Source organism: Rattus norvegicus, chromosome 7 (assembly GCF_036323735.1).
Source record: "Rattus norvegicus strain BN/NHsdMcwi chromosome 7, GRCr8, whole genome shotgun sequence".
NCBI classification, from domain to species: Eukaryota; Metazoa; Chordata; class Mammalia; order Rodentia; family Muridae; genus Rattus; species Rattus norvegicus.
In genome coordinates this window covers 115,024,328-115,052,084 of record NC_086025.1, presented here as the reverse complement: position 1 = coordinate 115,052,084, position 27,757 = coordinate 115,024,328, and the positions used below count along the sequence as shown (strand labels likewise).

General features: G+C 40.3%; 1 protein-coding gene across 2 annotated transcripts in view; it reads right to left on the bottom strand.

The window, feature by feature from the left end:
- Ep300 (E1A binding protein p300) overlaps nucleotides 1–27,757 on the bottom strand; it is a 70,796-nt gene that overhangs the window by 6,568 nt on the left and 36,471 nt on the right. Inside the window, exons 9-28 of one of the 2 annotated variants that reach the window (XM_039080287.2) lie at nucleotides 26,102–26,219; nucleotides 24,446–24,620; nucleotides 21,815–21,892; nucleotides 20,622–20,731; nucleotides 18,476–18,613; nucleotides 16,807–17,235; nucleotides 15,812–15,991; nucleotides 15,538–15,682; nucleotides 14,193–14,311; nucleotides 12,464–12,703; nucleotides 11,695–11,783; nucleotides 10,256–10,336; nucleotides 8,120–8,176; nucleotides 7,495–7,572; nucleotides 5,256–5,323; nucleotides 4,291–4,441; nucleotides 4,033–4,179; nucleotides 3,651–3,764; nucleotides 2,669–2,834; nucleotides 1,421–1,585 (exon numbers count right to left, since the gene is read on the bottom strand). In XM_039080287.2, coding sequence (XP_038936215.1) covers nucleotides 1,421–1,585; nucleotides 2,669–2,834; nucleotides 3,651–3,764; nucleotides 4,033–4,179; nucleotides 4,291–4,441; nucleotides 5,256–5,323; nucleotides 7,495–7,572; nucleotides 8,120–8,176; nucleotides 10,256–10,336; nucleotides 11,695–11,783; nucleotides 12,464–12,703; nucleotides 14,193–14,311; nucleotides 15,538–15,682; nucleotides 15,812–15,991; nucleotides 16,807–17,235; nucleotides 18,476–18,613; nucleotides 20,622–20,731; nucleotides 21,815–21,892; nucleotides 24,446–24,620; nucleotides 26,102–26,219 — 2,848 coding nt within the window. The remainder of the gene's footprint in view (nucleotides 1–1,420; nucleotides 1,586–2,668; nucleotides 2,835–3,650; nucleotides 3,765–4,032; nucleotides 4,180–4,290; nucleotides 4,442–5,255; nucleotides 5,324–7,494; nucleotides 7,573–8,119; nucleotides 8,177–10,255; nucleotides 10,337–11,694; nucleotides 11,784–12,463; nucleotides 12,704–14,192; nucleotides 14,312–15,537; nucleotides 15,683–15,811; nucleotides 15,992–16,806; nucleotides 17,236–18,475; nucleotides 18,614–20,621; nucleotides 20,732–21,814; nucleotides 21,893–24,445; nucleotides 24,621–26,101; nucleotides 26,220–27,757) is intronic. The other variant, XM_063264683.1, reaches the window with a different exon arrangement.

Below are 27,757 nucleotides of genomic sequence, written 5' to 3'. Positions count from 1 at the left end.
TGTGTGTGTGTGTGTGTGTGTGTGTGTGTGTGTGTGTGTGTGTGTACAATTGATGAATGTATGCCATCTGTGCATAGGTCTTTTTGAGGCTCTCTGATTCCAAACTGGAGTTAGCTATGACCTTTTTCCTGTGGGTATAGGGAACACAGTTGAACTGGGTTCTCCTTGAATAACAGCAATAACTTTGGAGTACACAAAGTTGCCTTTCTAAATTGCTTCCCAAAGACCCCAAGTTTCATTATGTAGAATAAAGCTTGTAAACTTTTTCAGAAAAAGCCTCAATTTGCTTGGAAGTGGTGGCTCATGAATTTAATCCCAGCACTCAAGGGGCAGAGATTTCTGAGTTTGAGGCAAGCCTGGTCTATAGAATGATTTCCAGGATAGCCAGGACTACACAGAGAAACTGTCCCTAGAAAAGAAACAAGAAGAAAAGAACAAAAAACTACAAGAAAAAACAGACAGAAAAGCCCCAGTTTGCAGAAGCCATTGGCTCACGTGTCCAGATTAGAGATAAGACTTGAGTGAGGGGCACCATAGTTGGCAACCAAGAAAGAGGGACATCAGCAAGCTGCCACATAGGACCTACTCAGTCATGAAGTTAACCAAAAGTTAAAGCATTCTGGTAAATAGGGGGAGGGGGGGATGAGATTAGGGATGGGTGCTGCCACACTTGCTTTAAAACCTTTCACTCTTTTTTTTTTGGTGCTGGAGCCCAAACTTATTCATCTAGGACCCTTGTATGTATGCACATCATGGCACAGGCCTGTAGACGTCAAAGGACAGCTTATGGAAACTGGTTCTCTGCTTCAACCATGTGGGTTCAGGGAGTAAATTCTTTGTTTGGTGGTCAAGTGCCTGAGTCTTTTTATTCACTATACAGAAGTCTGGCCTTGGAACTCACACACATCTGCCTACTTCTGCTTCCTGAGTGCCGAAATAAAAAGGTGTGTGTAACCCGCTTAACCAGACTTTATTAAGTTGAAATCTAGAAAACAGTCTAAGTGTGCTCCAGTCAATAACTGATCAGGCTACTATGAAGGAGTCTCATTAACTGATCTAGGCTTGTGCCTGCCTGTGATTGCCAGCACTTCTGGGAAATACACTAGAGAGCATATGAAGTCAGCAAAGCCTGTAAGCAGCCATAATTTGGTCTATTAGATCCATTTTTTGGTATGGTTCTCCAGGAACTTTTATTACTCAATGTCAGGATACTACTTACAAACAGAGAAACCCTTAGTTCTGAGAATTTGCCTGCTATGCAGCCAAGGTTGACCTTGCATTATGAGGCCCTAAGGGCTGTGATTGAAACACATTATAGCTAGCAGAATTTAAATTGCCCTTTTACACCAAATCAAAGTGTAAACTCCTTTCTCTATTATCAATGAGATGTCAAGACAGACACTGCAGACAAAGTTCTTACATCGGTACTCTCGTTGCTGGTGTTTTCTTCCCGTTTCCTCTCTTCCTCTTCCTGTTCAAGTTCCTTGATGCTTTCTTCCAGAACATTGGGCCAGAAGTCACCTTCAAAGTAAGGTAATTCCTTTGCACTTGTTAATCGATCTTCAGTAGCTTGCTTTAAAATATCCTGTTTAAAAAAAAAAAAAAAGCCTATGTAAATATTAGGAATTTCTATGCTTTCTTTCTAAAAATTTTATTTACTTTTTGAAACAAGGTTTTCTGTGTAGCTCTGGCTATCGTGGAACTTACTATGTAGACAAGACTGGCCGGAAACTCACAGAGATCTGCCTACCTCTGTAGGGACTAAAGGAATTCACATGCACCACAACCAACCAGCTGGCTTTCTGTTTTTAAAAAGCTTTCATTATATGGCAAAAATGAAAATGTCACTAATTTATCACAATGTATTTCCTTCTTTCTTTTAGAGAGGGGATCACTATCTACCCTTGGTTCACTATATACACAGCCCACTATGTAAAGCAGATTGGTTGGTCTCCTCAGAACTCCCAGAGATCTATATACTTCAGTTTCCTGAATGCTGGAATTAAACACATGAAATTACCATACCCAATTCTTTCTTTTTTGAGACAAAGTGTTCCTACTTAGCCCAAGATGGCCTGCAATTCCCTATATAGATGAGTCGGGCTTCAAATTCAAGAGATCTACCTGCTTTTGCCTATCCACTGCTAGTAAAGACATGTACAACCATATCCTACCCATGATAGATTCAGCTATTAAATGTTAGATTTATTACTTTACTTTATATGTAAAAGCATTCGACCTGCATACAGCACATGTGTGCACCATGTGTGCACCTGATGCCCACAGAGGCCAAAAAAGGGAAGTCAGTCAGATCACCTGGAATTAGAGCCAAGGATGGCTGTGAACAACCATGTGGGTGCTGGGAATCAAATCTGGGTCCTCTGCAAGAGCAACTGCTCTAAACTGCTGATCCATTTCTCCAGACCCCCACGACACGTGTGAACTCTGAGTCATCCTGCCTTAATTTCCAGAGTGAGATTTTAGGCAAGCACTACTTTGCTCATCTGTAAATCACCTAACACCTAGCCTTTCTATATTTGGAATTTTATGTATTAAAAAGAAACTTTAACGAATTAACATAACAATTACATGTTCTAAGACCGAACAAGACTTATCAAAAGAGAAGACAGAAGATAGTAGACTGGTACATTTCTATGTTCTAACTGACCTTGTAGTCATGGACAATGCGTTCTGACACAGCCTTGTCAAGCATCTTTTTGTACCATTCTTGCAGGCGCTTGGGCTTTGGTATCTTCTGATCGGGTGGATGGCAATGGAAGATATAGTCATCTCCTTCACTTGGTGGACAGGCCCAGATATGCCCTGTTGTGTATCTAAAAACACAAAGAGAAGGACATCAAGAAATAATTCGTGTTCGAGAAAGCTATAGTAACCTTCCTAGGGTTGTGGAGGATACAGGTGCAAATCCCTGCACACAGTACACCATGGACAAGGACAGAAATGCTCACTCTCAACAAGACCTGGAGCATCTGCTCTAATAGTTCTCACACTACCTACTTGTTTTGAAAGGCCATGGAGGAAGGTTGTGAATTTCATTTATAGAGGGGCTTGGTTCTTGATCCTAAATCCTCAAATCTGTTTTTTTTTTTTTTTTTTTTTTGGAGCTGGGGACCGAACCCAGGGCCTTGCGCTTCCTAGGTAAGCGCTCTACCACTGAGCTAAATCCCCAGCCCCCTCAAATCTGTATTTTAAGGTCAAAGAAGAGATGAAAGCCATCTAACAAATTAAGTGGAAGGTGGCAAGTACTCTCCAGGATGTATGGACTTGAATTTAAAGCTAGGGCTAGTTTCATATCTAAACTTATGAATGAACTTGTACCCTCTAGCCCAGGCCTCTTGTATGCTGGGACTCTAAGTGTATACCATCACATTCAGCCTGTTTTCATTATTTATACTCAATTATAAAAGGATCAAGGAAATATTTCTCATTTTCAAATGAATAATACTAATGGTTTCAACAAAACAGACCTAATGGATTAATTTATTAGTTAACACATGGTGATATCATCTTTATATCATAGAAGATCTAAGAAATTGAGGTCATGGCTTCACTATATCAAAACCAACATGAGAAAGCCAAAATATATACTTACACATTTTCTACAACATATCACTTTTTAATATGCTTACCCTAATTTCTTGACATACTCCAAATATCCAATTAGAATTTCATGATAGACTGCAGTCCGCAAGCATTTAGGACGGAAGAAATGAACACTATCGAGGTAAGATATGTATACTCTCCTATATTAAAAACAAAGAAAAATGTTTCATTACGTATCATTATTTACTTGGCTAAAGACATCACCATTCTTTCCTGTGTTCTTTTTACTTCTAACTATCATAGGGAAATCACAGGTGTGACTATGGGGACCTGGGTTGGCCTTGGCTTCCGTGTATGATTGACCTAATACATGCTATGCGCACCATCCTGTTTCTGCCCAATGTGCTTTTCTACTAGTTATAACATGAACCCAATCCCAAATGAGAGGTTGGTCACATAGAGTCCTACCTCTGGTTGGGAGGGGGACAGTCAGAGCCATATTCTTGAACATGCATGCCGAAGAAACACAAGTCAACACCATCAATTTCTTCAAAGGCAAACAGGGCCTTGGTTCGATATGGAAAAGATTCTGCCATCTCTCCACTATCTACAAACCTACATAATCCAGATTAAAAGGAAAACACAAATCATTGAAGGTTGAAATCAACAATAACCAGTGTGCACAGTTGTAGGTCTGTAAGAAGTGAATGGGAGATTACTAGACACCTTGCTTTCATGCCTGGTTTCACCTCCACAGTTTTGTCAGAAGCATGAACAACCCGAACAGTGACCTCTCCTGATTCAGGGTGATTTTGTCGCCTCAGAAAGTCATTCACTCGATTCTCCAGAAAGGTCCCAAGTCTGGTAGAAGGCAATCCTAGAAATATGAAAGTTACAAGTCACCAAGGTGTGGCCTTCTATACATTCCTAATGTCAAAGAGCAGGAGTGAAGTTACTGGGGCTGAAATTTCCTGTCAATACTGACAGGGTCAACCAACCTGATGTATTTGTTTTTTCAATATAGTAAGGTAACTGATATCTTATCTCTCAACACAAAGTATTAGGTAATGCTAGAAGGTGTTTGTAAATTAATTCTACCGTGATTCTAGTCAATCACTTTTACATGTGCCCCACATTATGATTATGTGCCAGAATAGGAAAAATATAGGGGAAAAATGCATTAAAAATTTCAGCAATTTTTTTCTTTTCTTTTTTTTTTTTCCGGAGCTGGGGACCAAACCCAGGGCCTTGCGCTCGCTAGGCAAGCGCTCTACCGCTGAGCTAAATCCCCAACCCCAAATTTCAGCAATTTTAATAGTTCAATATTCAGTATGCTACAGAATTATTTTAGCTAAATCTCTTTTTCTCTTTTGAAAGAGGGGCTCAACTATGTAGATGAGGCTGGCCTCAAACTCAGGTCCGCCTGCCTCCCGAGTACAGGGCTTAGAGGTGTGCACCACAACACTTGTTATAAACAGTTAAAATTCATTAATTTTGGCTAGTTTCATTTTCACTAAGATTCAGGATATATATATATATATAATATATAATTTTAAAGACAGGGCAGGCCAGCTGCAAACTCAGAAATCTGCCAGCATCTTCCTCCCAAGTGCTGGGATTTAAGGTGTGTGCCACCACCTCCCAGCTATTTATAATTTTTAAAGCAAGGTTTACCTCTAAGAATGACTTACTTTTAGCAGAAAACTTATTTTCTTTCCTAGTTCGTGCAGTTTTCTTTAAACAGCCATCACAGACAAACCTAAAATGTAAACCAGGACTTTGCTTATATAACATAAAAATTAAAGCACCATGTAACAAAATCTATCATTCAAATCCAGGAAGACTCAAAAAACAACTTGGCACTAGTTCCTACAAATATAACAAAGTTGATATAGCCAGTATACAGCTTTTGGAAGACAGGTCTAGGATTTCTAGCTGAGAGAAACAAGAAAACAACTGTAATCCCAACTGATAACAGGAGAGAGGAAGATCAAGGAGATACTGTAGGCCAGCCAGTGAGAGCATTTGGGGTAAAAAGAAAAAAAAAGAAAAAAGAAAAAAACAAAAAAACAAAAAACCACAAAACCAAAACTGCCAACAAAAGAGAAGGCTTTCACTTTCTCCTTAGGCTTCTGTGCTACATCCCAGAACCTGAGAGGGATGTAAGGAAGGGTTGGTCAAGGCTATATATAAGGTACGTTGGACGATGGATCCATGTTTCCTCACATGAACCACTCAACCACAGCGACATGGATTTCTGTAAGTACACACTAGGCAAGTTCCCTACTACTGAACGGGATGTATGGTTCCAGAGCTATTACACCCAGGCCAGTCTTCAACTCTCGATTTTCCTGTGTCAGCCTCGGACGTTAGATGATTGACATTAAAGTCTATAATAAAACAACTTCTCGTTAAAAACCAAAAACCAACCCCCCCCCCAAAAAAAACCCAAAAAACAAAGCAAGTTAATATGTTTTTGAAAAATAATTTAGTCAGGTGGTAGTGGCGGCGGTATACGCTTTCAATCACAACACTGAGTTCAAGGCCAGCCTGGTCTACAAGAGAAGCCCTATCTTAAAAAAAAAAAAAAAAAAAAGGTGTATGCCCCTTACGTGTGGGTGCTTAGGGATCACTCTAATAACAGTTACAAGTAGTTTTGAGCTGCTGACTTGAGGGCTGAGAACTGAACTCAGAGCCTCTGCAAGAGCCATTTTCAGCCACAATACAGTGTCAATGATTGTCTTTAATTAGTGGACTGGTCTTAAATTCTGAATTACAAGAATGGTAAGAAATTTCCTAAGCCATTTTTAACATGTCAATCTTACCAAGCATGTCTCTTAAACATAAAGGCGAATCAAACAGAAAATTGAAAGGTAGACACTGACAATCAATTATTGGCATTTTTCCAGATGAATGAGCCATCTGTGGGTACTCTTAGCTATATTAAAAATTAGTGTAATAAGGGGAGCATTAGAAAGCGAGGACACATGACATAACTTGACTCTAACTTGTTTTGCTTGGGAAGAAAGACTAGCCTGTTAGCCGGGTGGTGGTGGCGCACACCTTTGATCCCAGAACTTGGGAGGCAGAGTCAGGCAGATCTCTTGAGTTCCAGGACAGCCAGGGTTACACAGAGAAATACTATCTCAAAAAACCCAAAAGGTCAGCCCCTTTCTTCCAAAATGAAAATATTATTTTTGACTCTCATTCAAAATACTATGAGTCTACTCATAGATACTGGTCCCCCAGCCCGGGAAAGAGTCACTAGTGTATCATTCCAACTAGGATGCTTCAGGAAGGATGACTAGGTAGGTGTTCCTTAGCTTTATACCAATACCTATGCCCCTTTTAAGACTGTAGTTATCAATCAGTAAATACTTTCAAATCTGACAAATTCTGTTATAGCTAATAGTGGCTTTAATATCAACACTTCACATTTCCTTTCTCCTACAGAGATAGGTTATGTCTATGTCTAAAATATGTATGGGAATCTGCCTGCCAAAGGGTGGTGCCACGCCTATTACTGATGTTTGGGTATCTTAACACTCCAATGGCCAGTGCTTGATCCAGTGTGCCATCTCCCCAGCTGCTATTTACAACTGTACCGTTCTAAACTGGGTTTGCAGTGATCCTCTTCCCATCCAATGACAAGACAGTTTTGGCAGTGTTAGGATAAAACCCAGAGCCAAACTGTGGAAGGCATGTGCTGCACCATCAAGCTAGACAACTAATTCAAAAGAACGTAACTTTGTCCGGGTATGGCAATGTGTACCTTTGATCACAGCACTCAGGAGGCAGCATGTTCCTGGCCAGCCATAGCTACACAGTGAGGCCCTAGCAAAACCAGTAACCTTGAACACACAAAACAGTTCGGTAAAGAATGCTCACGGAAAGGAAACACAACAAGTCTGCTCATGTCTTAAGCCTCACCCAGATGGCCAGATGACCTCATGGTGAAGGACACAGATTTGGTGCATCTTTCTTCCACACTCTGTGCACTCAACAAACCTGGAAATGAACAGTATAAATTCTAAGATTCTGAAGCATCAAACAAAAATGTCCAATATCTCCTGTAAATTCTAACAAATCAAAAGACAACTGTCAGGGTCAAAGAGATAAAAAAAAAAAATTAGCTTAGTGGAGTTTTTTTTTTTTTGCAATTAACGTTATAGGGAGGGCAAATTTCAGAAGCAGTAAAGCATAGCTATTAAACCAACAACCTAAAATTTCAATCCAGGAAGGCAGTTCTCACTTCTGAGACCCTAACGTCATCCCAGCCCTTTTCAGAATGAGAAGGAACCTGTCCTCTTCAGTGCGCTAGGCTCAGAAGCTGACAGGTAGGCGAAGGGATTCTAAAGATGCACAGGAAAATCAGTGAGAACACAGCACTCAGCAGGGTGTGATGCTTGGCAGGGAACATGAAATGAACACGGAGTGTAGGGGTAGCCCCGTGACATTCATGACATTCATGACATGCAGTTGTTAGCCCAAGAACATTACGTTATCTTGAAAACAGGCCAGAGAATATACCAATAATTCATGGGAAACTACTTACAGTTCTGGATCCAGTGTGTCATTTTTTCTCTTGGAAAATTGTTCTTTATTTATTGTACTAAGGAAAGAAAATAGACATAATGAGAAAACAAACACACAAAAAAATGACTTATTGAATATTCAATGCTCTTTGAACAAAATTCATTTCCTGTGAGTATTTCTTGGGTCATAGAAAATATAGTTGTATATATGCAATGTTCTATAATATATCATCATTAACAGACAAAAGTCCTTTTGAAACAGGGTCATATGTAGCTATGGTTGGCCTTGATCTCACAGAGCTCTCCTCCCTTTGCCTCTGTAGTGCAGATTAAAGAATATGTTAATGCGTATAGTTCTACTTTAAAATCTGGTCCTATGCAGTCTCTAGGTTTTATAATCTGCTGTTCCCAGATTGTAAACATGGTGTTCACACTGGAGGCAGAGGCAAGTGGAGTTCTGTGAGTTTGAGGTCAGCTTGGTTTACACAGTAAATTTGGCAAGAGGTATGTAGTTGAGATCCTGTCTTGGAAAAAAATCAAGAGCAAAAAAAGAATAGGTTTTTGGGAGGTTGAGGGTGGAGAACTGCCTGGAGTCTAGAATATAATACCCTATTCCTTATCACCCCTCCAAAAAGTACAAAGAAATCAACCAGATGACAGGTAGCTATGGTGATGTGCACCTCTAATCCCAGTGTTCAGAGGCAAGAAGATCTGAAATTACAGACCAATCTGTAAGATAGTGAGATCCTACAGGGAGGGGCAGGGGGAAACTCACACAAGAGGCCATTCCTCCGTATTTGAGGGAAGTCTGGTTTAGGAACCAGAAGGTCAAGTCCTGTTTTGTTTTGTTTTGTCTTGTATTTTCAGCAAGGGTGGGAACAAAGGCTAAGTGCGTGCTTTACGTTCCTGCAGTTACCTCAGACTAAACTTGAAGGAATAAACTTTTCATTTCATAGTATCATATGCCACTACTTCCCATCCTGTCCATGATCCCCGAATCCCCTATAAAGCAAATTTAGAAGTGTATCTTACATAATAAATAAAAGTCTCAAGATTCATTCGCCTTCCTTGATTGTCCTAAGATCTTGATGAAAGACCCAAAAACCAAGAGCATCCACAATGACACGAGAAAATTTCAAAAATTTAGACTCTTAGGCTCATTATAGACTTGCAGAACCAGGAAGGGAACTCTATACTTTCTAACCTTAGAGCTTTACTGATATAAGTTTAGAATACCTGGCAGGCCACTGTCTGGATCCAAGGGTAAAACTGATTAACTTCCCTGTTCACAGCAGGAAACCCTTCCCTAGTGACTTCTCCGGTTCTGCTAAGAGTCTAAGTGTCTCGCTGTAGGCTCCCAGCATCTCTTCTAACAGGCACCCAGAACCTACTACACTGTATTTCAACAGTAATTGAAAGGGAAAGTGCTGCTGTATAAAATAAACTAAATTAGCCAGGGTCCCTCAGAGGCTTGTTTCACTAATACTATCTATCATTTCACTACTACCAATTTTAAATTTCACGTAAACATTCTTCATTAAGTTGAAATAAAGTGTCTAACTCTATGTTAAAGAGACTAACGATGCTGGTTGGCAGTTTAGGCCATGTGTTGAAATTTTTCTTGGCATTTACTCAACACTAAAAACTTATGACATTACAAAGCTCCAAGGCAGGTTCACTTAAAGCTATATAGTGAAATCTACTAACTGGGGGTATTCTATTAATCTACAAAAGAAGGCTATAAGGACATTCTTTTTTTTTTTTTTTTTTTTTTTTAAATAAGGACATTCTTAATCCAACCTCCTTCAAACTCAGTATACTTCTGTATACTGTACAAACCTTTCCATTTTTAGAAGGGAAGGTATACTTTATATGTAGTCATTATTATTGAGATGACTGTCTATTGCTAACAGAATCTAGGCTAACCAGCCGAGTAGCAAATAGCCAGAGTAAGTATAGGGAACTCTATGAGAAGAGAACAGAGACTCAGTATCTAATTTAATATACCTCAAAATCATTTGTATTTAAACAGTAACCTATGACTGGTGGGATACAGTATTGTCCCACAGCAGTATGAGATCACCTGACATGTCTGAGAGCAATCCTGTGAGAATGGAGAATTAAAAGAGAAGGTTCAAAAGGATGTAGTTACTTACGTTTGAGGTTGGGAAGGGTCATCACCCAAAGAAACGCTCTCCCCTTGGATTTCATTGAAACACTTCTCACAGAAATGATACCTGTCGGCAAGAAGGCCATACTGGGGTGAACTGTTCCGTTCACACAACACAGCCCAAGCCAAGCAACGAAGCCACCAATCACAGCAGGCCAATGAGGGGAACGGGAGCAGAGAGCAGGTCATCAACGGCGACAAGGACATTCAATGATGCAGATTTATGGGCCCCACAGTTTGGGTTTGTTTTGTTTTTTTTGTTTTTTGATTTTTTTGTTTGAATTTTTGTGTATTTTTGCAATCAAAGCCAAGCGCAGACAACGACAAGCATGAGGGAGAAAAAAAAAACAAAACAAACGAAGAAATGAGGGATTGCAAGACAACAAAAAACAAAAGCAAGACAAGACAACACAAAGCAGAAAGCCAAGGCAAAGCACATATTAGCATTAAATATTTCAATGGGATCACAGGTAGCAAATGATTACACAAAATAAGAAAATACCTTTCACTTAGACCCACATGGCTTGATTTTTACTATGCAGTATTGCTGCTGTTACTATTGATACATACACACACACACACACACACCTCTTTTCCCCCCTTGAGACTGGATTTCTCTGATAGTCCTGACCATCCTAGAACTCTCTTTGTAGACCAGACTGGAGATCCACCTGCCTCTGCCTCCCGAGTGTTCGGATTAAACGTGTGCAGCAATGCACATCATGTATTTATTTAATGTATGCAAGTGTTCTGTTCTCGTGCAAACCAGAAGAGGGAAACTGCATTACAAATAGTTGTGAGCCACCATAAGGTTGCTGAGAATTGCACCTACGTCCTTTGGAAGAGCTGCCAGTGCTCTTAACCTCTGAGCCAATATTGGCAGTGTTAAACAAGCCAGGGCAGTCACTGCTTAGATGTGTAGGTCTGCAGCAAAAGTCTGAGAAGAAATGCTAGATGACCTCTAATGCAGGCTAATTGCTACCAACAAGAGATTACTTGCATTATAGTTTTGAACCACTATACTCCATTTACAAGGTGCTGGACTCAAACCCAGGGATTCACAGATGCCAGGCAAGTGCTTACAAATTAGCTAGACCTCAGTTCTGGGAGACTACTTCGTTTTTTAATTTGCTTGACACAAACAAAGCAATACTCTGGAATGCTTTTTAATCATAATCCAAGAATAAGAAGTTAGGGTGAGATATGGTCCACAAAACTTGCAAAGTTCTTGTTGTTTTTTTAAACTAGAAAGTACTATAGAAAAGAAAGTAGGCAATACAGATGTTTCCAAGCAGGTAACACGAAGCACAATGTGTATGTGCCTGCACACTCAAGACTATGTACATATGTGCAAATACGTCTGCATTGCATGTACGTTTATACACAAGGACACATGGAGCATGGTCCACACGTGCTTAGGCTTACCTGTTCTGGTAACTGTAGTAAGTAGCATCACGGGGGATTGTGCATAACTGTTTGCCATAGCAACACAGAGTCTGTGGAGAGAACTCCAACTGCAAAAGAAAGTATTTGTTTAATAGTGCAAAGACCTGAAGTAGAAAGCACAAGGGCAAATCACTGACAAGCCAGTGCCAACTCAGCTCTCACTTAGATAAACCACCAGCAGTTTACCACACAGTTTCATCAGGCTAAGGAGGCTGTCTACACTATTTGCAGACACCTATAGGCAACATGGGCAGTTACACTGAGGACAAAAAAGCATCAGGTATGGAGCAAGCTGCACTTATAGGGACATAATAAGCTGCGACTCCATGAGCTCAATCTGATGAGTCAATACACTAAAGGCTCAGCTCTGCCACATGATTCTCATATATGTAAAAAAAAAAAAAAAAAAAAAAAAAGGTCTTTACAGAAAGCACATTACAGATAGACAATATTGTATGCTAAGGAAAGGGCCTGTTGGGGTTGGTAGCACATTGGTAAAGTGATTCAACAATCTGTTTTGACCTCCAGCCACATGAGAAAAGGAACAGGGATGGGGAGAGTCAAAGTCAGAAGCAGGGTATGTTTAACCCAAGTCACCATTAGATTCTAGGTTAGAAATTAAAGACAGGGGGTTGGGGATTTAGCTCAGTGGTAGAGCGCTTGCCTAGGAAGCGCAAGGCCCTGGGTTCGGTCCCCAGCTCCGAAAAAAAGAAAGAAATTAAAGACAGATCTGAAAGCTGCTTCTTACCTTTCTGCCACAGCAGTAGCCAAGGCTTTGCATGACAGGGTCAATTTCTTGTTCAAATACTTCAGAAAGTTTGGAGCAATATTTGTATACCCTTGAAGTTTTACGGTTATATAACCAAGCATTGTTGAACATAAGCCAAATATCATCTATATATTGCCAGGGCTCTTGATACTGTCCAGTATCTAACTTCCTCTTGATTGTAGAAAGATCCATGGGGCTCTTCACAATATCAAAGTAATCCTAGAAGTATAAGCAACACCACATCACATACTCATGAGCAGGGTATTTAGGGGAAAGGGCGTGTCTTTCTATCAACAGCATTAATTTTCCACACAATGAAATGTGTCCCAGGAGTTGACCAAAGTCTGTCACTTCTTTAAATACTAATCTACCAATGTATTAAGAGGTTTTGAGGATTAAATACTAGAAGGCGGCCTACAAATCCTAAAAAATTAGTGTTGTAAGGAAACAGAAAAACATGGAAAAATATCCTGAATAAACTGTGCCCCTGAAAAGCACTCTAATACCATATCCACAAAATAACACTTATGAAAATCTTTGAATAAAACCTGCAAGCAATCTGGGTGCAATACAATTTCCAAACATTTCAAAACTAACTTTGGGGAAGCAGGCAGATCGATGACCATGAATTTGAAGACAATTTCAGGCCAACTAGGCATACATATATACCCCCAACACAAACCGAGTCTCAAAAAAACAACAACAAAACCAAAAACTTGATTGAAATAGAGGAAGAGTCACTGACCAATGGCTCTGCAGTTAAAACCATTCGCTGCTCTTAGAGTGGTTGCGCTTTCTGCACCTCCATGATAGCTCACAACCATCTTTAACTCCAGTTGTAGGGGGATTCACCACCTTCTTTTAGCCAACGAACCACACACACACACACACACACACACACACACACACACACACACACACACACACACACACACACACACCATACACACGAAATATAAATAAATCTTCAGAAACAAGGAACTCATGTTTTTACCATGATCTATAGCTGTTCAAGTGATAATAAATTGTTGACCCAACAACTGTACCTCTAATATACCAAAGAGATTCATAAATCTGTAACACAAAAACTTACAAACTCCTGTAATATCGGTGCATGAAGTCAAGGCAGGACCTAAAAGTTCAAGGATAACTTGGGGTACAACGTGAGACACACTCTCAACAACTAAACAAATAGCAAAGCAGTACTGGTACACCAACATTAACAGAGGTCAGTCTCAATGGCCCAAAACTGGAAATAGCCAGATACTTGCCAATTAAATACATGCACAAAATGCAGTGGCATCGACATGACTGAGTGTTACGATACACGAAGCACTGGCTGACACGTAACAACTGACACGGGAGAACCGCAAAGTCTGTGCTGCTGACCAGGGTCAGTGCAAAGCCCTCGTTCTACATTGAGTGTGATTCTCAACACCAGAAGAGGAAAAACAAACCACAAGAATCCAGAGGAATTAGGCAGCCTGGGCCTGGGAAAGAGTAAAAGTGCTCCAACTAGTGATTTTAATGGAGGTAGGGTTTATTTGAGGAGGTTATGAAAATGCATTAAACCATGGTGATAGTTGTACAATTTAGTTGAAAATGCTAAAACTTGTACACTGTAAACAGGGTAAGTTCTGTAACATGTATTACGTTAATAGAGCCATTTCTCCACCTAAAAGGAAATTAAAAAATACCAAATACTTACAGGGATTCCTAGAAGCTGCGGGTCCACAGGCTGACGAAAGGGAAGGGATTCTGGGTCCTGTCGGTAAAGTGCCTCCAATGTTGGCATCAGAGCCTGCCGTAATTCTTCTGGTTTGAAAACTTTAAGGAGAGTCCATTGAAATCAATTATTGACTGAGCAAAGGATATTAAAAACATATTCATGTTAAAAGTTCTAAAAGCACCTGAAGTATCCTAGACCACAAAAGTGATAATACTGTTCTCAGAGAAACTAAGGGCTCAATTTCGAATTTTAATTCCCACTCTAATATCACTTCCTCCTGTAAAACAACAGAGCTGCCCCATCCCTCACTTTCCAGCTGCAGGTTGATTGAGAATGGACTTGGCCAAATAAAAACTGAAACCAAAGGCAGTCCCAAAAGCTGTCTGTGGAAAGGGGGATCTACCAAGCAGAGCTAGCAGTGTCCTCTTTGAACTGGTGTGGTTGTACAAGGCAGCACTCTTAATGCCAGGCACAACACTGCAGAAAGATATGTGAGGTAAGGTTGTGGGATATAGAACGATAAGGACACAGCAAGGTCCTGTTATGGAATGCATGCTATGAAGAGTTCAAGAAATAAGAGACCAATAATTTAAAAATTTTGAGTTTTATTTTTATTTATCTGTAAGCATTTGTGTACCTGTACACAAACACATTTGTAGAGGTCAAAGAACAATTTGCAGAAGTCAACACTCTTTCCAGAATGGCTTCCAAGTGTGTATGTCTGTGTCTCTCTGTATTTGTAGACCAAGGGTCAACATTAGAGGAGTGTTTCTGTTCAGGTTAATAACCTTGTTTTTCACATTTAATACTTCATTTTATGTGTTTGTGTGTTTGCGTGAATTTATGTGCTAAATAAAGCCTGAGGAAAAAAAGTGGGTGTTTGGATCCTGGAACTGGAGTTACAGGGAATTATAACCTACCACGTGGTTGCTGGGAATCAAACGAGTAGTTAAGCACTTAACTCTCTCAACCCTCTATTCTCAAACCCCTGCCAAAAAGGAGTCTTAGTAGGGTCTGAACTAACCAGCAGGTTCCAGAAATCCTTCTGTCTCTACTTCCCCAGTAGTCAAATTACAAGTGTACCACAATGCTCAGCTATAAGACAGGGTCTCACTGTCTACCTCAGCTCTACCTGGAATTTGCTATGTAGTAAAAACGGCTAGCCTTGAATTCAGATGTTTCTGCCCCTGCCTCCCAAGCACTGGAATTAAACATGTGTACACATCTGGTGCATCTGCACAATAGGTCGCAAACAAATTCAGATCCTGATGGATTGTGGGAAAGGCATTTCACCAAATGGATGACCTCCTGAGCCTTTACTTACTCTTCTTCTTTGACTGTCCAGGAGCAGGGGAGGACTGTGCAGCAGAGGTGCTCGGCTGGTCCTCCTCCTCTTTCACTTCAGTCTTTAACTCAGGGCCTCTCTCCTCTGTTTCTGTAGGTTCTACTTTACCATCCTCAGCTTTAGCCTGAAAGACAAGGCAGAACTTTCACTATTTCACAGACATACTCCTCGGAATAAGTCCATGACCATCACTTATGTATCTACTCTCTTCATTAGGGATACCCACAAATCTCCTTTCATAACAGAGCCTCACCTCCTTTGTGTCATCAGGTTGAGCATCTGCAGGTTCTGGTTGATCCACGTCCATTTTAACCTCCATTTTGACTTCCTGTGATGGTTGCTTCTCAGGAATAGTCTGAGAATTCACTTCTGTGCTACTAGTAGATGGAGGGTTTGACACCTGGCCTTCAACACTTACAGCTGGCTGAGAAAGCTGAAGAGGAAAAAAAAGCACACAAAAGCTTGTCAATTACTCAGAGTTTAACTTTAAGCTACAGAGCCGTACCATTTCTGTTGGGAGCAGTGCCACTGGACCCACTGCTGTCTCCTCTTACTCAGTTCATCTTAAGATAGGAGGTACAGGACTTGCCAATGTTGGCTGGTTCGTTTTACTTGAATGGCTACAAAGGTTTTGGTGTTACTTCCAAAGAGGACTTCCTCAGAGAAAAAACTCAAGGTATTAAAAAATGTAATTGCGGGGCTGGAGAGATGGCTCAGCGGTTAAGAGCACCTGACTACTCTTCCAGAGGTCCTGAGTTCAATTCCCAGCAACCACATGGTGGCTCACCACCATCTGTAAAGAGATCCGATGCCCTCTTCTGGTGTATCTGAAGACAGCTACAGTGTACTTATATATAATAAATGAATAAATCTTAAGAAAAAAAAATGTAATTGCGGACAATGTGATGGTTCACTGGGTAGAGGGACCTGCTATCAAGACTGACAACCTGAATTTGATCCCTGGGCGACACCTATGGTAGAAGAGGATAAATGACTGCTCCAGGTTGCTCTCTGACTTGTGTGGTTATGTGTAATTAGTCCTATAATGTCCTTTAGTTTAATTTCTCAGTACTGCTACTTAATCTGTTTAAAAATATCTTTATGTAAATAAGGCACAGAGTGGTGATATACTCTTTTACCCATAAGTCTTCAGGTCCTAGAAGAGATAAAGCAAAATGGAAAGCAAAACTAAAGAAAACCACAAGAAAGAAAAACAAAAAACATTACTGGAGTTTCCAATCTACGTACTGGAGTAGGAGGCTGAGGAGGCAGCAGTGGTGCTGTTGGGGTGGGGACAGAAGCTGCTGTGCTCTGCTGTGAGCGAGGCTGTGGCTGGGACTGGTCAGCAGGAGGAACAGGAAGTGAAGGTTGCACTTGGGGAGGCAGATGTGTTGGTGGTGTAGGAGTCTGTCTAGATGGGGGGCGTAGAGACTGGGGCTGTGCTCCAGGCGGCATGGCAGGGGGTGTAGGAACAGGCGCTGGAATTGCTGTTGCTGCTGGTTGTTGAGTCCCTATGCTTGGGGGTGTGTGATGAGGAGTAGGGGTACGGCTAGGAACAGGAGAAGGTGAATTCTGATGAGCTTGTTGAGGCAGAGTAGGACAGTGAATATGGCTCCCTTGAGACCCTGGAGGCATTATAGGAGAGTTCACTGGGCAGGAAGAACTGGACATCTGTGCCTGTGAGAATGAAAGATATACGTTATTGCAAAGGCGGATATATAGTCTTAGTACACACAGTGAGAATAAACAAAAAACAATACCTAACGTTTTTTCATTCTGAAAAAGTGTCACTATGTAGACCTGGCTAGCTTTACTAACAGAGACCACCTGCCTGTCTGTCTCCAGAGCAAGGACTGAAGGTGTGCAGGCCTGAACTCAATAAGTTTTAAAGAGGAGGAAAGGGAAACACTCACAATCATACAGGGTTGTAACTTAAGCATGCCTGATTAGAAAGCAGCCACAAGAGGAAATCAGATGCACAGGAGTGGAGTTACAGGCATGTGAGACCCTGATACAAAGATGGACTCTGAACCAGGGTCTTGAAGAACAGCAAGTGGTCTTAACTTGAAAGCCATCTCTAACAACCCTAAGATTTTATTTATTTATTTATTTTTTCTCTTTTCTTTTTTTTCGGAGCTGGGGACCGAACCCAGGGCCTTGCACTTGCTAGGCAAGCGTTCTACCACTGAGCTAAATCCCCAACCCCAAGATTTTATTTTTAAGAGTTCATCCTTGGCCAGTCCTGGTAGTACAGGCCTTTAATCCAGCTAGTTGAGAGGAAGCAGGAGGATCATGAATTGAGACTAACCTAGACTACTTGGAAAAAATTCAGTGTTACCCTGAGCTATTATATTAAGATTCGTTCATATAGTACAATACTTTAAATGCATATGCACATGCTAGATTTGATTCCTAATACTACCAAAAAAAAAAGATATGGTTTGAAAGGTTGAGATGTGTAGCTTAATATTACAAAACCACTGTCTCTTGCTTAAAAATGCTATAAGCACAAAACAGAGTGTGGTAAGGCAAACCTAGAACCTAGCAATTGGGAGGCTGAACAGGAGTATATGACATCAGAACTCTCCTAGGATACACAGTGAGGTTCAGACAAGTTTGAGCTACATGAAATTTAGTCTCAAAACTCCAAATAAATATTTTTAAAAAGTAAAGATTTGTTCTCTGAGTTAAAGGCCAAGGTTAAATGGTAAGACCTGTCTATTTCTATGCCACATTTCTCATGGAAGCTGTTATCAGCAGGAAAGAATGTCTGCCTGTCACGTCTGGAATCTGAACACAATCCTCAGACCCCACACAAAGGTAGGAGAGTAGAGTAAATGCTGTTGTCCTGTATGTGTGCCCTGTGGCCTGTGTGCCTGCTGCACACTAAGCATCATTTTAAACAGTAAAAACATACTTGAGACACTGGTGCTTGACTGCTGGATGGAGCCAAAGGCATGTTTGTTACATTCATTCCTTGGGATGGAAACTGAGTCTGGGAGAGAAATTGGTTCTGGCCAGAAGTCTGCTGCATGCGAGGTCCATAGCCCATAGGCTGCAAATAAACAAAAACACCACACCAAACCATAGATCACCAAATGCTTCATTACAATATTCTCCCACTGTAATGAGCAATCACTCCTGTGATATCCAGATGTTTGCAGAGAGGAAAACATAAGTGAAAGAACTAGTAATCACTTAAAAACTCAGAGTACCAGGCTTGGAAGTACTGAACATAACCTCAAGAAAGAGGGTGAAGGAACGGATGGCTCGAGATATCTCTATCTCTGACATGAAACAAACAACTGAGTATTCTCGTCACAGTGGAAAATGAATAAGTAATTCCATGCGCTCTCTGCTCTTACTACTGGTGCTGAAACAGCACAAACCTAAATGGCTGGAAACAAGCAAAAATCACATGACTACTGGCTAATGTGGTATTCATGATCAGGAAACGTGATGAGACAGGTCCACTTTTCCTGTCTAAAATGGCCTTACATGAGTTTAGACCTTTAATAAAAGGATATACGGAGAATTAAGAACCTATGGTAATATGAATGAGAAATGTCTCTCCAGTCTTGGGCAGTTGAAAATTTGGCCTCTAGCTAGGGGTGCTATTATAAAATCTTCAGCAAGTGCAGCCATGTTGGACAAAGTATGTCAGTAGGTGAGGGTTGAGTTTACAGACTTATTAATCCCCCTTTATTTACTCTGCTCATTGTTTGTGGCTAAAATGTAAGTTCTCAGGTTCATGCTCCTGTTGCCATACCTTGAATGCTATTATACATGTCTACACCCAAAATCATAAGCCAAAATAAAACTGTTCCTTAAGCTGCTTTCTTCACGGTATTTTACCAAAGCAATAGGAATGTACCTCCTACTTTCTCTCGATCTCATTTTACTTTTAAAAAATCGTTACTGTCTTATGATGTATTTTATGTGTATGCTTTATTTACATGCACACATGTATACCACATGCATGCTAGGTGCTCGTGTACTCATGGATGTTGGTAAACCATCATATAGAGTTGCTGGCACAACTGAGCCAGTTTAGGAGACAGGACTTCACAGTAAACCGGGAGCTCACACTGTAGGCTAGGATGGATAGCCAGTGGGCTTGCAGAAATCTCCAACTGTGGCACTGGAGTTGTGTGCCACCATAGCCTGGATTTTATAGGCTACTGGGATCAGGATTCATTTGCCTATGCTTTCACACCATCTCCGTAACAAAAATCAATTGTGTTGTATACTAAGTTCTGCCCTTCCACTGCTTTCAGACTTTGCATTTAGCCAGGTGTGATAGCACACACCTTTAATCCTAGCACTCTGGAAGTGGGCAGTGACAGGATTTCAGACTGATGTCAGACTGATTTCCATAAAGAGTTCTAGGACGGTAATAGGTACATAGTGAGATCCTGAGTGACAAACAACTCTTCTTCTCACTCTAAAACACAGTTGACTTACCTGGGATTGAGGGCTATTTTATGGTACTAAGAAGACAACCAAGTCTTCTCCATGCTCCATCACTGAGATGCATTTTAAGCTATAACTATGTAATATTAAAGGCCAAATATAAAAAAACTACATATTAAAAAAGGTCTCAGGTGGTCAAGATGTATCAGAAATAAAAGATACTTGTCACTAAGATTGAGAATCTTGACTTTGATCACCCATGGCCAGACAGAGATAATTTGTTTAATCTGCACTCTGACTTCTGCATGAACATTGCAAGAACATACACTTTAGTCATAGATTAAAAGTGTTCTGCTCTGACAAGTATGAACATTAGCGTTCCCTGAAGTAGTAACAAAGAGAAACAGTTTTTCTTTTTTTCTTTTTTTTTTTAAAAGGTTTATTTATTTTATGAATATGAGTACACTGTAGCTGTCTTCAGATACACCAGAAGAGGGCATCAGATCTTACTATAGATGGTTGTGAACCACCATGTGGTTGCTGGGGATTGAACTCAGGGACCTCTGGAAGAACTGTGAGTGCTCTTAACCCCTGAGCCATCTCTCCAGCCCAGAAACAGTTTTTCTTAAAGGTAGGAAGGATAAACTGACCGGATTGAGTGAGCCCGACTGGGCCAGCTGTCCGTGATGCTGGAGAGGAGACGGCTGCCGGGGCCCAATAGGGGGCTGTGGTATATTCATCTGTCCAAACTGGTTCAAACCTGTGATACATGTGAAATATTATATCAATATTTTTGTTGAATTTAAGAACAGACAAAAGTTCATATGAGATTCTGCTCATTTTCTCAGGATCAACAAAGTAATATTTAAACTCTGAATCAATTTGTTTCAGTCAAACCAGCTAAACAGGGCATTATTTGTGTATGTGTGTGTGTTGTGTGTGTGTGTGTGTGTGTGTGTGTGTATGTGTGTGTTTATGTACCTATGTATGTATATGTTTGTTTTTTCTAGACAGGGTCTTACTATGTAACCCTGTTGGTCCTTGAACTCATACTCTGGTTTCTTTGTGAGCTGCCATGTTGACATCCCTCTGGAACAGCAGTCAGTGTGCTTAAACCCTGCACTAATTCTCTAACCCAAAGCAAGCATATTACTGATAGTTTCTCAACTAAATATGCAACATGCTAAATTGTTTGTGACTTTAAATTTTTTTTTTTTTTTTTGGTTCTTTTTTTTTGGAGCTGGGGACCGAACCCAGGGCCTTGCGCTTCCTAGGTAAGCGCTCTACCACTGAGCTAAATCCCCAGCCCTGACTTTAAATTTTTGAAAGAGAGTCTCGCTCTGTAGTGCTGGCCACCTGAACTCAGACGAGCTCACAGATATCCACATGATCCTGTCACCCAAATGCCAGCTAGTAAATTGGTAATGGTATTTATTATCATACTTTCTTTTTGAGGTAGGGTTTCACTATGTAGTCCTGTCTAGTCTAGAGCTCACTACATAGATCTGTAGGCTCTGAATTGACAAGAGTGCCATCCACCTGCCTCTGACCCCAGAGTGCTGGGATTGGAGGTAGGCACTACCATGCCTGGCAGTTAGTTGTTTTTAAATAGATGACTGCTTGCTTACTTGGTTCTACTCCTGGACCTGTCAGATAACCTAATTTCTCACTCCCCTCTTTTGGTGGATTTCTACTACAACGAACTTTCAAATTTCCAAAGGCAGAAAATTACGAGACTTGCTGCTGGATTAAATCAGAAATTAAGGTAGCAAGTGTCCTTTTGTTCTACTTCAGAGGATCTTAAAAATTAACCGTGTACTTTTTTTTTTTTTCCAAAATTTACCAGGTTGTGGTGTCATCCGAGGCATCATCTGGTTTGGCACACTGCCACGGATCATAGATGGATCAGGTAGAGGACCATCTGGAGTGGAAACAGAAATAGTTAAATATCCTTTTGTTTCTTAAAAAAAAAAAAATTACATCAAGCATTATTAAAAATTTAAACAATCTCTTAACTAGACAAAAATCTCAAGAACTGGTCTCTATATTATACTGGACCATTTTATGCTTTTTTTTTTTTTTTGCAATCAGCAAGAGGGTTTATTGTATACAAGATACACAGGTACCTGCGGGCGTCTCAGTCAGCTCGGAAGGACTGGCGCCCGTTTTATGCTTCTTAAACATAAAACTTAAAGTGAGAATTAAACATATAACTTTGGTATCTTGTTAGATTCATCTACACATCTTCTAGTTAAACACTTTTTTAAAAAAAGATTTATTTCAGTATGTGGGTACACTGTTGCTGTCTTCAGACACACCAGAAGAAGCATCAGATCCCATTACAGATGATTGTGAGCCACCATCTGGTTGCTGGGAATTGAACTCAAGACCTCTCTAGTCTTAACTGCTGAACCATCTCTTCAGCCCCTAGTTAAACACTTTCAACAAGGTACATAGAATAGAGGGCTGGGCCAGTAAGACAGGTCTGTGAATAAAGGTACTTGCTTTTGAACCATTCAACCTTAGAATGACACCCAGGATCCAAGGGGCAGTAGAAGAGAAGTGACTATTACAAACTCCTCTGACCTCTGTGTGGTGTGTTCAAGGAAACCACCATCACGAGTTTCTATTGTTCTGGATAAGATGGACTTAAATTTCTAACCAAGCACATAGAAAGCTAAAAGAAGGATTATTTTGAGTTCAAGTCCAGTTTGAGAGCCAGTCACAAGCAAACAAATAAACAAACAAACGAGAGCTGCTTGCAGACCTTCCATTACACAGAGCCTGATAGCTTTTCAGTGAATGATTTTTTTTTCCCCCCTCGGAGCTGGGGACCGAACCCAGGGCCTTGCGCTTGCTAGGCAAATGCTCTACCACTGAGCTAAATCCCCAACCCCGCCTGATAGCTTTTCTACTGCAAGAGTTTTCCTTCTGTTTACTAGCCAAGAACTTAAGCCTAAAGCATGCTTTCCCAGGGCACTTATTTGCTGAAGTCTTTCTCTGCACCTCACCATGTCTTTGCTTGCTGACCCCCACTGAAAAAGGCCAGGCTTCCTTTCCTCCTCTTCCAGCTTCCTCTAGACAGCTGCTAAGAGTCCCACTTGCTTGCCCTGTTCTTTTCAACACAACAGACACTGATATCACATAACTTAAGCTCCTTGTGCTACTCTTCAACTACTTCTTATTCCGTATTTTACCACTTGGAATCTAGAAGTACATCAAGAAAAAATTAATTCATAACAGTCTTAGATATATATGTATAAATTAACAGGTCAAGTAATAGTGTTAAGTCAGAAATGGAAGTTAATACATGTTATGAAATGATACCTTTTTTTTTTTTGGTTCTTTTTTCGGAGCTGGGGACTGAACCCAGGGCCTTGCGCTTCCTAGATAAGCGCTCTACCACTGAGCTAAATCCCCAGCCCCATGAAATGATACCATTACCAAATGATTCTTCTTTAGCCTTGGAATATACAGTAAAATGTTATTGTAACATGAAGCTGTTTATATTGAAGTACATAGCTAGGTACGGTGGTCCACACCTTTAGTCCCAGCCCTTGGGAGGCAGAGGCAAACAAGTCTATAAGCTCAAGGCTAACCTGCTCTATACGATGAGACCCTGTGTAGTGGTCTGAATGAAAACAGTACCAATACGTTCATATTTGAATGCTTTGGTTTCCACTGAGTGGAATTACTTGGGGAAGGAGTAGGAGGTATGGCCTTTGTGGAATGAGCATACATCCTTGAAGAAGGTACCACTAGCTTTGAGGTTTCAAAGCACAGCTATGGGGCTGGGGATTTAGCTCAGTGGTAGAGCGCTTACCTTGGAAGCGCAAGGCCCTGGGTTCGGTCCCCAGCTCCAAAAAAAAAAAAAAAAAAAAAAAGCACAGCTATACCCAGTTCCTGTCTGTCTCTCTCTCTTTGGATCCACTAGGGTCACGGACTAATCATCTAAAACTGTAAGCATGTCCCCAGTTATAAGAGTTTTCTTAGTCTTAGTCATGGTATCTCTTTATAGCAAGAGAACACTAAGACACCCTGTCTCAAAAAAACTAAGAACAAAATAAAAATCAAAACCAACCCATCCACCAACCAATCAAACAAAATAACAAGAAAACAAAAACAAAAGCAAAAACAATCCCCTGAATAACAATGAGTCCAGTGTCCAGTGAGCCCTGAAGATGGTTGGCATACCAAAACCTACTGCAACTGTCTAATGCGAGACAACGAAGGCTACAGAAAGCCAATGGAAACACGTGAGCTCCTATTTTTTCTACCTGGAAGGCTCGCGAGTAAAAATAATTATAGATTATCAATTTATGCCAATTATCATATTCTGAAATGTTTTTATTTTCCCATTAGTTTTTTTTTTTTTTTGTTCTTTTTTTCGGAGCTGGGGACTGAACCCATTCCCATTAGTTTTAAAAGTAGATGTATTATCTTCTTCAAATTATGCATAATGAAAAGTACTTACTGGTAGTCATTCCTGTTGGTTGCTGTCCCATGTTAGGTGCAGTATTCATAGGCACTGGAACCATGCCAGGAGCACTTGGTAGCATGTTTTGTTTCTGTAGTCTAGTCCTTCGTTTCTCTTCTAGTTCTTTCTGGATCTTATAGATCTTCTCAGCTAAGAGGTGGTAATATTCCGCCTTGAAGAAGTTTTAAGTTAAAAGGAGAAAAGAGAATTTGAGTAACAGAAAAAATAAACTACGCAAATATTGGTTTATTTAAACAATAGACAAGAACTAAAGCTGGCTGTAGAGGCAAAGGCAAGCAGATCAGAGTGAATATAGCATGGTCTATATAGAACAAGTTTCAGGATAGCCAGAGCTACAAAGAAACCCTGTCTTGAAAAAACTAAGGGGTTGGGGATTTAGCTCAGTGGTAGAGTGCTTGCTTAGCAAGCGCAAGGTTCGGTTCCCAGCTCTGGGAAAAAAAAGAAAGAAAGAAAGAAAGAAAGAAAGAAAGAAAGAAAGAAAGAAAGAAAGAAAGAAAGAGAGAGAGAGAGAGAGAAAGAGAGAAAGAGAGAAAGAGAGAAAGAGAGAGAGAAAGAAAGAAAGAGAGAGAAAGAGAGAGAGAGAAAGAAAGAAAGAAAGAGAGAAAGAGAGAGAGAAAGAAAGAAAGAAAGAGAGAAAGAGAAAGAAAGAAAGAGAGAGAGAAAGAGAGAAAGAAAGGAAAGAAAAAACTAAAAGCCAAAAACAACAACAAAAACCAAAGTTATTAATGAGCTTATACTTATGACATGTGACTAGTAATTTTACTATGAATTTACAAAATAAAATAAAACTTTAAGAAATATATTTACGGGGTTGGGGATTTAGCTCAGTGGTAGAGCGCTTGCCTAGGAAGCGCAAGGCCCTGGGTTCGATCCCCAGCTCCGAAAAAAAGAACCAAAAAAAAAAAAAAATATTTACAAAATAAAACCTGGCAATTTATAGGATAAAGAATAGCGTACATTTTAGGACCAATTTTAAAAGGTTGAATTTCATGGAGAGAAAATACTGCTTGACATAAAATATCAAGGAACTTGACATAAAACATCACCCCATACTATAAAAAAACAGCACAGAACTATTAACAATATAGTGACTTTTCAAGGTAAATCCAACATGAGTAATGCATTCTAAGAAAAGGTAAGCTGCACGTGGTGGCACAGGTCTAGAATATCAGCCCAGAGTTAGTTGCAGGACAGCCAAGGAACACGGAGAAGGAAAAGGGAGAGGGAAGAGAGAGAAAGGTGAGACAGCGGACACAGACTTAAGGACACTGCTTTGTTGGACAAGCTTAGTATCACACATGACACCCTAGCACCTGGGAGTTAGAGACAGGAGGACCAGAAAACTTTACATGGGAACCTGTCCCAAATAAATAAAATAAACTGCATTTTTACTTTAACAGTTCAGTACTAGGAAGATGGGAAAAACAAAATTGTCATGATTCAGAAGACAACTAAATTCATGTTTTTGTGTTTTTCTGAGACAGGTTCTTACTATGCAGCCTCAAACTCATACTCACACGACTCTGCTTCCAGAGTACTGAGATTAAAAAGATATGCTACCATGCCTTACCAAGACAAGTAATTTAAAACCCAACAGTCCTACTTCAGAAAAGAAAAAAATTACATGCTCACTCTATTGTTTGCAGATTCATACATGTCCCCTTCTACTTTACGAGCATATGCAACAAGGTTTTCCATCCGTCGGTCTTTTAAAGCAGCAGGATCGGGAGTGGGAAATATGGCTTGAACACTAGAACATAAAATCAATTCACTGTAATAACAAGTCAGGTTTACATAAATTCACAATACAAAACACACACTACTGTGACATTTTCCTTAACCAGCATGTACATAATTCTTTCATAAAACATAAAATTCTTTTTCTGGCTAGGTGATGGTGGCCCACACCTTTAATCATAGCACTTGAGAGAAGAGGCAGATGGGTCTCTGAGTTCTAGCCCAGCCTGGGCTCTACAGAGTGAGTTTCAGGACAGGTGTACACAAAGAAACCCTGTTTTAAAAACAAACAAACAAAAACAAAAAAAAAAAAAAAACAAAAAAAACTTGAAGTTGTTCATTGAGTCTAATCTTTGTTTCATGTGCACGTTTGTACCATCAGTGTGCAGGGCCAACAGAGTCCAGACGACCAGAAAAGGGGATCAGATGTATGCAACAGAACTGGATTTACAGATAGCTGTAACCATGAGGGTGGGCTGGGTTGGACCCAGGTCCTTGGCATAGCAGCTAGAGTTCTTAAATAAGCCATCTCTCTAGGCCTACAAATACTCGTTTTTAAAAATTTAGCAACAAAATAATGTATGCCCAGTTTTACTCTTTTTCTAATGGGATCTTTATTTTTATTTTATTTTATTTTTTTTTGAGACAGGGTTTCTCTGTGTAGCTCTGGCTATCCTTGAACTCTTAAATGCTGACATTAAATTCATCCATGAATTAAGGCAGTCTTACCTCCTAAGGGCTAGGATTAAAGGTGTAGGCCCTCACAACCGTGGAACATTTTCTTAAAGATTGATATTACAATATTAAAGACTTATCAGTGACTGTCAAATGGTTTTGTAATCATCTAAAGTATCCTCATAAAAATATTTTCTGGACTGCTTTCTTTTAGTGGATTCCACTTTGGTTCAAGTACCAATATCAGGCAGCTCCAGTGGATCAAACACCCTCTTGTACTCATGTCCACATACCATAAAATCACACAAAATCTCTCTGGTATTTTTGATTATTATGTAAAATGGTATAGTGTGCCACATAAACCAAGAAAAATTTGACTTTTCTTCCACTATCATGAGCCTTTAGACATTTCTGGTTCTTTTAAATGTATTTTCCTAATTAAAACAAAACCCGAGAAACCCATCAGAGCAACAGGAACACCAACCTAATCACAAAACTTTCGTCCCCAAATTTATCTTGTCTACAGGAAGTAGAGGGGTGAAGGACGGAATAGAGACTGAGAGAGTGGCCAAGCAATAACCTGCCCAACTAGAGACCCATCCCACGCATGGGTAAGCACAAACCCCTGACAGTAAATAAAACTGCACTCAGCCCACAACAGCTGGTTCACAGGGATGCAGGGACCCACAGCCAAACACTGGATGGAATTTGGGGACTCTGATGGAAAAATAGGAGGAAAGTTTGTGGCCCTTAAGGTTGACAGGAACTCCACAGGAAGACAAGAGTCAACTAGCTTGGACCCTTGGGGCTCTCAAAAAGACTGAACTACCAACCAAGGAGCATACAAGGGCTGGACCCTAGGCATCTCCACCCCAA